This window comes from Mandrillus leucophaeus, unplaced genomic scaffold (genome assembly GCF_000951045.1).
Source record: "Mandrillus leucophaeus isolate KB7577 unplaced genomic scaffold, Mleu.le_1.0 Scaffold118, whole genome shotgun sequence".
In the NCBI taxonomy this organism is placed as follows: domain Eukaryota; kingdom Metazoa; phylum Chordata; class Mammalia; order Primates; family Cercopithecidae; genus Mandrillus; species Mandrillus leucophaeus.
The window spans coordinates 652,228-665,793 of NW_012100098.1; the positions used below are offsets into that span (position 1 = coordinate 652,228).

The 13,566-nt window shown below is 52.6% G+C and overlaps 1 protein-coding gene across 2 annotated transcripts; it reads left to right on the forward strand.

Annotated features, from left to right (window-relative positions):
• The first annotated feature begins 805 nt into the window (after positions 1 to 805).
• KRT78 (keratin 78, type II) lies at positions 806 to 12,072 on the forward strand. 2 transcript variants are annotated; one of them, XM_012001900.1, is made up of 9 exons: positions 806 to 1,698; positions 2,122 to 2,336; positions 3,440 to 3,500; positions 3,971 to 4,066; positions 5,577 to 5,741; positions 6,085 to 6,210; positions 9,898 to 10,118; positions 10,395 to 10,429; positions 10,510 to 12,072. In XM_012001900.1, exons 1-9 carry the CDS (start codon positions 1,333 to 1,335, stop codon positions 10,767 to 10,769), a joined length of 1,545 nt encoding a protein of 514 aa, XP_011857290.1. In that variant the 5' UTR covers positions 806 to 1,332; the 3' UTR covers positions 10,770 to 12,072. The 2 variants fall into 2 exon arrangements, with proteins under 2 accessions (XP_011857290.1, XP_011857297.1); XM_012001907.1 differs by lacking the exon at positions 806 to 1,698 and adding an exon at positions 1,966 to 2,025.
• The last annotated feature ends 1,494 nt before the right edge of the window (positions 12,073 to 13,566 follow it).

Consider the following 13,566-nt stretch of genomic DNA (forward strand, 5'->3'; position numbering starts at 1 on the left):
CAGTGGTGGAGGAGCTTAAGTGGAGTCTACTGGATGCCTTCCTTCCAGGAGTCCTGCCACTCAGGAGAGTTTGTACTGAAGTATCAGATGAACCCTAGAGTTTTCCTCCAACCACCAGACTTTCAGGCCAGAGGCAGAGACTGTCCTCTGGGGAACCCCAAATGTCCTGTTTCCGCTCCCAGTCCATCTGGAGTATTTTTCTAAATGCACATTGCTTTTTCTTTTTGAGATGGAGTCTCACTCTGTTGCCCAGGCTGGAGTGCAGTGGCGCAATCTTGACTCACTGCTCTACCTCTGCCTCCTGGGTTCAAGCAATTCTCCTGCCTCAGCTTCCTATGTAGCTGGGATTACAGGTGTGTACCACCACACCTGGCCAATTTTTGTATTTTTAGTAGAGGTGGGGTTTCGCCATGTTGGACAGGCTGGTCTCAAACTCCTGACCTCCAGTGATCCACCCACCTCAGCCTTCCAAAGTGTTGGGATGACAGGCATGAGCCACTGTGCCTGGCCCTAAATGCACATTTCATTTTGGAGGCTGGGTGGCTCTGATTTGTAACCTGAGGAAGCAGAGCCTGATGGCAGGTGGATGGGCCTGGCCCTGAGTGCTTGTGGAAGGAGCAGAGCCATAGGCTGGGTCAGAAACGAACTGTCCATGAGATCCTGGATGGAGATGCCTGGTTTCAGTGGGTGGTGCCTCATGGATGATTGCTGGGTTGGGCAAGAGGAAGGACTTGGAAACCCTGTTTTTCTGTTTCATTTCCAAATCTTGGAGTGTCTTTTAGCCAACGATGGCAATAACACCTCCTCACTTTGTGGCACTGCAAGTGCGTTCCTCTCCAACTCCTTGAGGCAGATTCTCCCTTGAGAATCCAGGGCACTCTGATGCTTCCTCTGAACCCCTTCTAGCTTTCTTTCCTCTTCAACCTCCCCGCTGCTTCCCTATCTGCCCCAGGAAGCCTTCCCTGAGTGGCCTCAGTGACTTTGCTCTGGCCATCCCTCCCTGTCCCTCAGTACTGACATCCTGGTCTCCTGCCTGCTTCCTCACCTTTGGGCATGCCTCTTTCTCCAACAACCTGGGAGCTCCGAGGGCAGGGTCTGGGTTTCCTTCTCCCTTGGCTCTGCACGTGCTAGACACTTATTCTCCAGGCACGTCAGAATAAGTCAACTGGAGCCAAGTGACAGACACAGTCAGATCAAGAGCATCTTGCTCTCCAAGGCCCAGCCCAGGTACGGGAGTGGATAAAAGTCTCGTGCTGGGGCCCCAGGGCAGAAACTCACACACCTTGACAATCTGTCTGTCCGTCTGCAGCTGCGTGACTGTCTGTCTCTGCCATGTCTCTCTCCCCATGCCGGGCCCAGAGGGGCTTCAGCTCTCGCTCAGCCTGTTCTGCTCGCTCAAGGGGCTGCAGCAGGGGAGGCTTCAGCAGCAGGAGCCTTAATTCCTTTGGGGGGTGCCTGGGAGGCTCTCGTGGGAGTACCTGGGGGTCAGGGGGAAGGCTGGGGGTGCAGTTTGGGGAGTGGAGTGCTGGGCCTGGGCTCTCCCTGTGCCCTCCGGGGGGCATCCAAGAAGTGACCATTAACCAGAATCTGCTGACCCCACTGAAGATTGAGATCGACCCCCAGTTCCAGGTGGTGCGGACGCAGGAGACCCAGGAGATCAGGACCCTCAACAACCAGTTTGCTTCCTTCATTGACAAGGTGAGGGTCAGCTCAGCCAAGCCCCTGTCTCTGTGCTTCCCTTAGAGGAGCTGCTCTTGATGGACTTGGGAATGGGAAGTTTGTCCTCCTTCTACCACTTTTCTAATAACTTCTGCAGCAAGGAAGTCCCTCCTGTGGACTAACTGGACTCTCTGGCTATGCGGAGGCCCTGTTGTTCCATGACTGGGGCTCAGGGACAGAGAACGGCCAACCAGCAGGGGAGAAGACCTTGCCCCATTAGTCTGTCCAGTCTTTTGGTGTGTTCAGAGTGTCATGGAAGGTCATGAGGCTCCCCCTGGCCAGGTTGGGCAGGGACACAGCGGAAAGGTGGGGCTGATGGGAGGGTCCCACAGGCTTTACTTTCCAGAGGCTGTGCACAGGGAGTCCCACGGGAGCCTCAGGGATCCTCTGCTTCTGCTGCAGGTGCGGTTCCTGGAGCAGCAGAACAAGGTCCTGGAGACCAAGTGGCACCTGCTGCAGCAACAGGGGTTGAGTGGCAGCCAGCAGGGTCTGGAGCCTGTCTTTGAGGCCTGCCTGGATCAGCTCAGGAAGCAGCTGCAGCAGCTCCAGGGAGAACGAGGGGCTCTGGACGCTGAGTTGAAGGCCTGCCGGGACCAGGAGGAGGAGTATAAGTTCAAGTAGGCACACTGAAATTTCCCCATGCTATGTGGGCGGGGTCTGGGAGGACTCAGATTGGGTCTGACAGTCAGGAGGTGTCCCACATACTGAGCACCCAGAGGCACATGACTGGCCTCCCCTCTACCCCTCCGCATCCCCATTCCCCAGGCTCTCAGGTGCCCACCTGCTACAGGTAAAGGAGGTGTCCCGCAGCCCCCACCCAGGTCTGGAGAACCTCGGAGGAAAGGCGAGGAGACCAGTGTCCTACATGCCCCAGTTACAAGGGCCCGTGTTTCCGGTCAAGGCTGGGAAGGGCTTATTTAAACAATGCCCCAGTGGCTTTTTTTTTTTTTCTTGAGAAATTCCTGTTCAGCAGGCTGTGGGCTAAAGTGATTCAGATGTTCTCTGAATTGACTGAAATTGATTCCTCCCAAGGAGGGGAGGGAATCAATTTAGTGGAGCCGTCCCCAGGCCTGTGACACAATTCACAGATGGGTTGTGGTTCTGGGCTGCACGCCTAGGTCACCTGGTGGAGTGGAGAGAGCCCTGGACTAATAGGGGGCTTGGGTGGGGGCGACTGTGAGTGAGGGGTAGCTGTGCGGCCTGGGCAAGGCATCTCATCTCTCCCAGACTTGGTTTCCCTTCTGTAAACTTGGGAAATGTCACCTGCCCTTCCGGCCTCCCAGACCTGTTGGGATGATGGGATATGAGGCGGAGGAGGGCAGGTTCTGGAAGGAGCCCAGGATTGGGGTCAGGAGACCTGGGTTGGCTCTGTTTTGTCTACCTAGTCATCTGTGGGGTCTTGGTCAAATAGTCTAATCTCTCTGATAAAACCCAAACTGTCTGCCCCAGTGATGGGTGTGAGTAGCAAGTGGGAAAAGGTATTCTAATATGCCTTATAAACTGAAACAATGTGACTGTCGTCATCAAAGGGACATGGGCTGAAAGAGTGGCACAGGTACATAGCCAGGACGTGGCGGGAAAGGAGAGAAGGGCTGCTTGTTGTCCTGTTTGGGGGCATTCTCAGGCAAGGAGTCCTTTTCAGGAAAGTCATGCTTGGAAGTGGGGGCATGAGCTCTGACCGTGGAGCCTCGAACTGCGTCCTTCTCTACTTATTTGGCAGGTATGAGGAGGAGGCCCACAGGCGCGCCACACTTGAGAATGACTTTGTGGTCCTCAAGAAGGTGAGGGTGGGGGCCAGTGCTCCACTTACGTCCTGAGCACCCACTGTACACGGAGCCTAGTCCTAGGCTGGGAGGGAAAGGGTGAGAGGTCCTGATTTAGGACAGGTTATCGCTCTGCCTGCAGGAGTCCCCTGGGGAAATGGGACATCTGCCTAGACACAGGGACCCCAAGACAAGATCTGACTGAAGGACTGCTTGACGAGCTCTGATGTCACAGCAGGAGAGGGTGGAGAGGGAGAGGAAGAAGCAGAACTGGTTGTGATTAATCAGGGAAGACTTCCTGAAGGCTATGTTGGGTCAATGTTGGGCAAAGGAGAGAGCAGGACAGGGTGGGGCTGGAGGAGGAAGGAGGGGGACTTGGGAGGCATGGTGGATGGGTGTCGAGCAGTGCATGAACAGTATTCCTGAGCCAGAGTAGGATCCCCAAAGGAGAAGAGGGGGCTGCAAGGTTTCTCTCCCGCTGTGTCTAGGATGCGGATGAGGTTTTCCTGAGCAAGATGGAGTTGGAGGGCAAGCTGGAGACTCTGAGAGAATACATCTGCTTCTTGAAGCATCTGAATGAAGAAGTGAGGCTCAACCAAAGGGCAGGCGGGAGCCAAGAGAGGGGACAGGGTGGGCAGGCTCCCTGTGGCCATGGGGAGAGTGGCCAGAGGGGAAGTCTGTTAGGGTGGCTTAGATTCTGGGTCATTCAGTCACTTGACAACCAATTACTAAAAACTTACTATGTGAATCGCTAGGTCCTGGGGATACATCAATGAATAACCAGACAAAAATCACTACAGACAAAAAGATTGCTTTTTTTTTTGAGATGGAGTCTTGCTCAGTCACCCAGGCTGGAGTGTTGTGGTATGATCTCAGCTCACTGCAACCTCTGCCTCCCGGGTTCAAGCAATTGTCTGCCTCAGTCTCCCGAGTAGGTGGGGTTACAGGCGCCTGCCACCACAGCCGGCTAATTTTTGTATTTTTAGTAGAGATGGGGTTTCACCATCTTAGCTAGGCTGGTCTTGAACTCCTGACCTCGTGATCCACCCGCCTTGGCCTCCCAAAGTGCTGGGATTACAGGCATGAGCCACCGCGCCCGGCTAAGTTTGCTTTCTATTGGGAGACAGACAATAAGCAACAGACTTAGTAAATAAGGAAATTATACAGTATGCTAGGAGGTTATAAACACAATGGAAAAAAGGAAAATGAGCACAGGGAAAGGAGGATTGGGAACATGGGGCAGGTGCCAATTTCAAATCATGTGGCCAGGGTAGGCCTTATTTAGGAGATAAAATCTGAGCAAAGATTTGGAGGAGGTGAGAAAGGTTACCACGCAGGGGGGTTTCCGGGATTCCAGGCAGTGGCTGCAGCCCACAGTGGGAGTGTGCTGTCTGAGGAAATGCAGGAAGGCCAGTGTGGCCAGAGTTGTAGGAGCAAGAGAGAGAGGAATGTGATAAGAGGTCTGAAGATGGCTGGGCACAGTGGCTCGTGCCTACAATCCCAGCATTTTGGGAGGCTGAGGCAGGTGGATCACCTGAGGTCAGGAGTTCGAGACTAGCCTGGCGAAATGCTGTCTCTACAAAAAACACAAAAATTAGCCAGACTTTGTGGCAAGTGCTTGTAATCCCAGCTGCTAGGGAGGCTGAGGCAGAAGAATGGCTTGAACCTGGAAGGCGGAGGTTACAGTGAGCTGAGATCATGCCACTGCACTTCAGCCTGGGCAACAGAGTAAGACTCCATCTCAAAAAAAAAAAAAAAAAAAAAAAAAGAAGAAGAAGAAAGAAAGAAAAAAGAAGAAGAAGAAGAAGAAAAAAATGAAGCCTGAGGAGTGAAGGGGGCTGGGTGATTTCGGGCCTTGCAGGTCATTTTCCATTAATGTCCAAGCTGCAAGAGACCTCAGAGACCACCTCCTATGGCCCTCATTTTTGAATGAGGAGATCAAGTCCCATGGTGAGCAGGGCATACTCAATGCCACCTGGGATGAATGGGGGTCATGGCGTGTAAGCAGAAATTTGCCATCTTGCTCAATCATCCTAGGCTTCAAGGGGAGAGGGAGCTGGGGGTGGGTGGACACTGAACCTGTCTTCCCTGCAGGAGCTGGGCCAGCTCCAGACCCAGGTCAGCGACACGTCTGTGGTACTGTCCATGGACAACAACCGCTACCTGGACTTCAGCGGCATCATCACTGAGGTCCGCGCCCGGTACGAGGAGATCGCCCGGACCAGCAAGGCTGAGGCTGAGGCCCTGTACCAGACCAAGGTGGTGGGACCCGGGAGGGCAGCACCATGCTGGAAATGGCTAGGTCTCCATGCCCACAGTCTAGGGTGGTCATCCACCTAGATTCCATTGGGGCAGTTCCAGTTACCTCCCTGAAGGTCTGGGGCTGGGTGGGCAGGGCCATTTCCCCTCCAGGAGGGAGGTGATGCAGAGGAACTGTGGGAGATAAGCTTGGACTTCTGGAAGTACATCCCACTGTGTCCTGGCTACAGGCGTTTAACAAACACTCCAAATAAAGAAGTGAGAGGTGGCATTCCAAACATAGGGAGATGGTCAAAGGTGGCAGTCCTCTCAACTAATGGTGTCCCCTCTGTTCCCCTCTCAGTACCAGGAGCTTCAGGTGTCTGCCCAGCTTCATGGGGACAGGATGCAGGAAACGAAAGTCCAGATCTCTCGGCTGCACCAAGAGATTCAGAGGCTGCAGAGTCAGATTGAGAACCTCGAGAAGCAGGTAGATTCCCAGAGCCCCCCAAACATCCTCTCATTGCCTTTGTGTCTTCAACTCACTCCCCAGTTCCTAGTTTCTGTCTCTCCATTAGGGTTGCCAGTGGGTTTGTGTCGAGGACGTTGATAACTGGCTGGAGCTTTGGATAATTTGGGGAGAAGATAACTTCAAGCCCCATTTAGGGTGAATTCAGCCTTCCTGTTGTGACTTCTAGCCGCATGTTGGCTTCTGTGGGATAGTGCCACTGCATTGCACTCCCCTGGTGTTGGGGAGGGGCTGACAGCATTGGAGCCTATGTCCAGGTGTACGTCTTGCTTTCAACCTTTTGGGGAGATGGTTAATTCATCTCTTTTCTCTTTTCTTATCTCTTTCTTTTCTTTTTTTCTTTCTTGTTTCTTTCTTTCCTTCTTTCTTTCCTACAGAGTCTTACTCCGTTGCCCAGGCTGGAGTGCAGTGGCGTGATCTTGGCTCACTGCAACCTCTGCCTCCGGGTTCAAGGGATTCTCCTGCCTCATCCTCCTGAGTAGCTTGAATTACAGGCACGTGCCACCATGCTTGGCTAATTTTTGTATTTTTAGTAGAGACGGCGTTTCACCATGTTGGCCAGGCTGGTCTCAAACTCTTGACCTCAAGTGATATGCCCACCTCGGCCTCTCAAAGTGGTGGGATTACAGGCATGAACCACTGCACCCAGCCTCATCTCTTTTCTTTTTCTTTCTTTTCTGTTTTTTTTTGAAATGGAGTTTCACTCTTGTTGGCCTGGGCTGGAATGCAATGGCATGATCTCAGCTCACTGCAACCTCTGCCTCCCGGGTTCCAGTAATTCTCCTGCCTCAGCCTCCCGAGTAGCTGAGATTACAGGTGCCCACCACCATGCCCGGTTAATTTTTGTATTTTTAGTAGAGACAGGGTTTCACCATGTTGACCAGGCTGGTCTCAAACTCCTGACATCAGGTGATCCACTGGACTCAGCACTCAAAGTGCTGGGATTACAGGTGTGAGCCACTGTGCCCAGCCCACATCTCTTTTCTTATCTCTTCTTTTGACTCTTACTTCTCAAGCCCAGCAGGGACTTTAAGGTCAAACACTGAAGGTCCTGGGGCCCTATGGGGGAAGTTGGGAGCCAGGGCCTCAGAGAGTAAGTGAGGTGGGTGGCAGGATGGGGCTAACTTCTCCTTAGGCAGATGCATTACAATGGTCAGAAGTAGAGGAAGGGATTGGCAAGGGGAAGGAAGCCATTTCCTGCTCCTCCTGCAGTGAGGAGACCTCACTTCTAGGCGTGAAGTGTTATGAATTCTCAAACTGTGAAGTATTCTTGCACTCATATTTCCTAAACCCAAAAGATCAATTTGGGGATCAATGGAGGATGGAGAGCAGAGACCACAGAGTCAAGCCATTTCCTCAAGCACTACAGCTTGGTTCGAAAGTCACATGCTGTCCCTTGACTCCCAAGCAAAGCCCTCTGGGGAGGGTTCTTGGAGTATCCAGAACCCACACTTCATCCCAAACCATCCTTCTGGCTCTTGTTTGCAATGAGAGGCAGGGCCTGAGAGGAATGTGATGAGTCCTGTTACTCAATTTGCTGCCACTATGTTTCACCAACCAATTTGAACCCCTTGCTTTGGAATCCTCTGGGGAGGCTGTTAAGATCCAGATTCCTGGCCTCCTGGCAGAGCTGAGGAGTCAGAATCTCTAAGGATGGGGCCCAGAAACCTGCTTTTTAAATGAGGTTGCCCAGCTGGTTCTGAAGCATGTGGTCTTCAGAGTCTAGTGGCAGCATGGAGTATGTACTGGGTACCTGGGCCTGGGAATCACAGCTCCTCACACAGCAACGTGCCTTTCCTGGGAGAATCCCTCCTGGGGATATAGCACTGTCCCCTGCTGCTTTTCCTGCACAAACATGATTAACTGGGCTCCCCTGCGCAGGCCCAAGTGGGTTAGGATCCCAGTTCTGCCACCCATCTTTCTGAGCCTCAGTTTCTTCATCTGTAGAGTAGAGATTATGTTTCTATCCACAGAGTGGGGATCTAATAATGACAGACTTTAGATAATTCCTTCTTTCCTGAGTCAGATGTGAGGGTAAATCAACTGTAAGGCTGATAAAGACAGGGATCTCATCCTTTCCCTAGCTTTCTATTGTCAGTAAAGGGATTATATTTTCCTTCCTTTTTTTTGAGAAGGAGTCTTGCTCTGTCACCCAGGCTGGAGTGCAGTGGCGCGATCTTGGCTCACTGCAACCTCCACCTCCCAGGTTTAAGAGATTCTCCTGTCTCAGCCTCCTGAGTAGCTGGGACTACAGGCGTGTGCCACCATGTCCAGCTAATTTTTTTTTTTTTTTTTTTTTTTTTTTGTATTTTTAGTAGAGACAGGGTTTCACTGTGTTAGCCAGGATGGTCTTGATCTCCTGACCTAGTGATCTGCCCACCTCAGCCTCCCAAAGTGCTGGGATTACAGGTGTGAGCCACTACACCCGGCTGAGATTATGTTTTTCAAACCCAAAATTGAGGCACACGGTTTGATGTACTCTGACAACAGGACAAAGTATTTGAAATGGGACTGTCTGAAAAAAAAAAAGAACGTTGGTGGCCCTCAGGAGGAGCCTTGTAGGTGGTGATCCACGGTACAGGAAGAGCGCTAAGCACCCTGGGAGAGGTGCCGAGGGCTGGGGGTGGGAAGAAATAGGGAAAGAGCACTTGGGGAGGTGGCACAGGAGTTGTACTAGTGTCCTAGGGCTGCCGTGACAAATCTCCACAAATTGGGTGGCTAAAAACAACAGAAATGTAATCTCTCCCTGTCCTGGAGCCTTGAAGTCTGAAATCAAGGTGTTGGCAGGGCTGTGCTTCCTCTGAAGGTGCAGTGGGAGTCCTCCCTGGGTCTTGCTAGCTTCTGCAGGCTCCAGGAGCTCCTTGGCATTTTTCGTCTTATTGCTGCATCATTCCCATCTCTGCCTCTTTCTTTTTTTTTTCTTTTTTTTTGAGACAGAGTCTTGCTCTGTTGCCAGGCTGGAGTGCAGTGGCACGATCTTGGCTCACTGCAACCTCTGCCTCCTGGGTTCAAGCAATTCTTCTGCCTCAGCCTCCCCAGTAGCTGGGACTACAGGTGCGTGCCACCACGGTCAGCTATTTTCTTTTTTTTTTAAATTTTTAGTAGAGACAGGGTTTCACTGTGTTAGCCAGGATGGTCTCGAACTCCTGTAATCTGCCTGCCTTGGCCTCCTAAAGTGCTGGGATTACAGACGTGAGCCACCACACCCAGCCCTGCCTCTCTCTTCTGATGAGTTCTTCTCTCTGTGTCTGTCTCTGTGTTCTCTCTTCTATTCATAAGGACACCAGTCATTGGATTTAGGGCTCACCCTAAATATGGTATGATATGATTATGAGATCCTTAATTAATTACATCTGTAAAGACCCTACTTCCAATAAGATTACATTCTGGGGTCCTGGGTGGACATGAAAGTTTTGGGGGATTCTCTTCAACCTACTGCAGGAGGTAAGGAAGTGAGGGAAGCAATACCTTCCCTTAGAATGAGAGGAGCCTGTTGCAGGGGTGGTGTTGGTACAGATGGCCATGTATAATTTTGAGCTCATGAGATTATGATCCACCCCAGCCCTCAAGTGATATCCACAGCGGGTGCTTTGAGAGGCTATGTTGGACTTACAAACACTTTCTCACTCATTTCTACCCCGCTTCCAGAACGCCAGCCTGCAGGCCGCCATCGCTGACGCTGAGCAGCATGGGGAGCTGGCCCTCAAGGATGCTCAGGCCAAGGTGCACGAGCTGGAGGCTGCTCTGAGGACGGCCAAGCAGAACCTGGCCCAGCTGCTGTGCAAGTACCAGGAGCTGATGAGCACGAAGCTTTCCCTGGATGTGGAGATTGCCACCTACCGCAGGCTGCTGGAGGGCGAGGAGTGCAGGTGAGGGAGGCTTGGAGGGACCTGGGAATATGAGGTGGGGGAGGAGGATGGGATGCCAACACAGTGAGCTGCTTGCTAAAGAGGATTCCGAGAGATTTCCTGACATTGCGAGTCGCTAAGGGCAACTGACGCTGCAGAGAGATATTTTAAGTTGGGGACTGTGGATTTTATCTGCTGAGAGGGTGGGTGGCCTGCTCTGAGGGGCTTAAAAGCTCGTAGGGATGCATTCTTTGCAGTATTTCTTAGCGCATCCCTCTCTTGTCCTTTTTCCCCTAGGATGTCTGGGGAGTGCCCCAGCCAGGTCACTATCTGTGAGTATCAGGGGACTTTGGGGATGGGATCCCCACGGGGAGCCGAGGACCCTGCTCTGACCCGGTGCATTTCTTGGCAGCCTCGGTGGGAGGCAGCACTGTCGTGTCTGGAGGAGTTGGTGGAGGCTTGGGGAGCGTTTGTGGACTTGGTGGCGGGAAAAGCAGCTCTGGGTCCTGCTGCACCAGCATCGTGACTGGAGGCTCCAACATTATCCTGGGCTCTGGAAAGGACCCTGTTTTGGGTTCCTGCTCTGTGTCTGGCTCCAGCTCTGGCTCCAGCTGCCACACCATCCTGAAGAAGACAGTTGAGTCGAGTCTGAAGACATCCATCACCTACTGAGTGAGCCAGCAGCCACCTCCTTCCTGAACACATTTGGCCTGCTCCCCCCATCAGCCGGCTCTGCACGGCCAACTCTGTGTCCACTGCCCACAGCCCAAGCCAGCCCACAGCGGATGCTGCAAAAATCAATAAAGTCTCCCCTCCTGCCGTTCTGAATGCTCTAAGTGCTTGCGCACCTCACCCAGCAAAACAAAAGCTGTGTGGCTCCCCAGCCTCCTCTCCTTGGAAGGCAATCTGTGGCATATGTGTGTCCAAACGGGTCCTATTGGCATCTCACTCCACATCCCAGCCACTCTATCAAGGGATCCTTCAAGCCCCCCAGTGTGTTCCTCGGGGTGCCCTCCATCTCTCATACTTCCACTGATGTTTTAGCTGTGCTTGTAGCTCACTTTCTCGTCAATTGCCTGTGTTAAGAGGTTCTAGTTCTTACTGCGGGCAGCCCCCTTCCTTATTCCTGACTGTGCACCAAATTTTTCTCCTCCTGGGAAGATTCTCTAATTCTCATGTTTAACCTGCTGGGCCCTTCCTGTCCCTGGCAGTCTGGCTGCACCTGTTGCTGTCCTGGGCTCTGTGTCTGTCTGGTTCTGGTCAGGGACTCAGCTTCTCAATTAGCCTGCACTCCTGCACCCAGGATGAGGATGTGCTCAGCTTGTGCCTGGGGGTTCTGATGGAGACTTGGGGCTCAAACTCTGCCCCTACCCCCTTATCTGTTGGCTCTCATCTTATCTTTGGGCAAGTCTGAACATGAGGTTGGAAACTTCTCCTCCTTCCTCTCCTTCAGGAAACTCTGCAGGAAGCCAGGAGTGTGGGAGTCGGGTGGGGTGCCAGGAGGGGCTGGAAGGATCACCTTTTCTACCCACCCCCAGCAGCCTCACGGGTGCGTGCAGTTGCTCTTTCCCCATTCTTGCTTTCCAGACCCAGGTGGGGGACCTTGCTCAACCTCACACTCCACTGTCTGGGCTGCAGGAGTTCACATTACACCTGTCCTTGCTTTAGAGGGAGGGCAGGCCTTTCCTCAGATCCATGAATCTCTCCATCCAAATTATGCAAGAAGGCTTTTCAGCTTTGTGTGAAGGAGACAGGAACCGGTGAGGATGTGGCTAGAACTCCTAGGCTTGAATCCCAGCTCTGCCGTTTCCTAGTGGTGTGACCTTGATCAAGCGGCTTGACCTCTTCAGTTACCTCATCTGTAAAAAGAGAATAATAATAATATGTACCTCACAGGGCTGTGTGGCGACTGTGCCACTAGGATCCCAGAAGGAAACGAAATTCATCCAAGGGAGTTCAATTAAATTGACTTTTTAAAAAAGTAGGCCGGGGGCGGTGGCTCAAGCCTGTAATCCCAGCACTTTGGGAGGCTGAGACAGGCGGATCATGAGGTCAGGAGATCGAGACCATCCTGGCTAACACAGTGAAACCCCGTCTCTACTAAAAAATACAGAAAACTAGCCGGGCGAGGTGGCAGGCGCCTGTAGTCCCAGCTACTCGGGAGGCTGAGGCAGGAGAATGGCGTGAACCCGGGAGGTGGAGCTTGCAGTGAGCTGAGATCCGGCCACTGCACTCCAGCCTGGGCAACAGAGGGAGACTCCGTCTCAGAAAAAAAAAAAAAAAAAAGTATAATTTCCGTTTCTCCCACCTCCCAGAGGATAGTCTTTCTTTAGTGCTGAGGGATTCAGCCCCTTACGAGGGCTTTGGCAGAGGTTGTGGGCAGCACTTGCCATTCTGAATCGAGATATGGGTGTTGGGTCCTTCTGGACTTCACAAGGCTGCTTCCTGCCTGGCCTGCTGTGAGCGGCTCCCCTCACATGGTAATGCAGTTTCACATTCAGCCTGGGAAGCACCCAGACATCCAAGACACTCGCTTTGGAAATGTCCCTGACGGTGGTGGCCTCTACCACATTTTCAGATGAAGACTTTCTTAATGGCCTTGCCCTCGGGCACATGTCAGGTAGAGTTTGTGCAGTGAATAGGCTGCACGTGGCCGTGGGCGTAATTGCTGTTCCTTCTTTTCTTTGTCATCTTGGAAGTGAGGGCCTGAGAGGGCTAAACTGACTTTAACGAAAGGATTACTTACAGTGGTGTAGGTAGGGCTGAGGGAACAGGGATGGAGAGGCTAGGGACCAGCAATGAGAGGAAGCTGTTACCACCTCTAGAGTGAGGTCCACCCTCTCAGTGTGTCCAAGACTGAGAGGACTTGCAGAGCTAAAGCTGGGCAGTCCTGAGAAAATCAGGATGGGCTGGTCGCCTTATGTAGAGCTGAAGGTCAAGAGAAGCAGTGAGGCGGCAGAAGCTGTAATCTTGGGGAGACGCAGCCATGACCCCAGACAGTGGTCTGAAGGAGTTGGAAGTAGGGAGGGAGCTGGGAAGAAGCACCTGACCTCTCTCCTCCCTCTGATCTCCTGCTGGTGTCTCCCTTTGGTCAACCCAACTGGAAGCCAGAGTGCCAGGGAGCAGCCCACAAGGGTCAGAGGAGGGTGGAGAATGGAGCGTGAGGGAGGCAGATGGAGCATCACCATCGTGGAGACTCAACATACCATTGCAGGGATGGTACCCAGGCCACTGTCTGCCTCATAGTATGTGCTGAGTAAATGCTGACTGTAAAAATGATGATAATTAGCTCAGAAAGCCCTACCCTTTGGAGGCTCCTTTGTTCCTGTAACTTTTTTATTGCTCAGCACCCAGCCTGGCCCACGGTAGGTGCTAGGTTGGCAGTATCCACTGTCTTGCCCCCTCCCTTTGGCGGCAGCAACCTTCTTTCCCCTCTGCTTTTGTGTCCTGCCATCAGGGAGGGACTCTG

Excerpts from the sequence above, each read along its gene's own strand:
- KRT78 (XM_012001900.1), top strand. The coding sequence starts at position 1,333 with ATGTCTCTCTCCCCATGCCGGGCCCAGAGGGGCTTCAGCTCTCGCTCA. Across the intron at positions 2,337-3,439 it reads GAGGAGGAGTATAAGTTCAA|GTATGAGGAGGAGGCCCACA; the intron begins GTAGGCACACTG and ends CTTATTTGGCAG. Across the intron at positions 6,211-9,897 it reads TTGAGAACCTCGAGAAGCAG|AACGCCAGCCTGCAGGCCGC; the intron begins GTAGATTCCCAG and ends CCCCGCTTCCAG.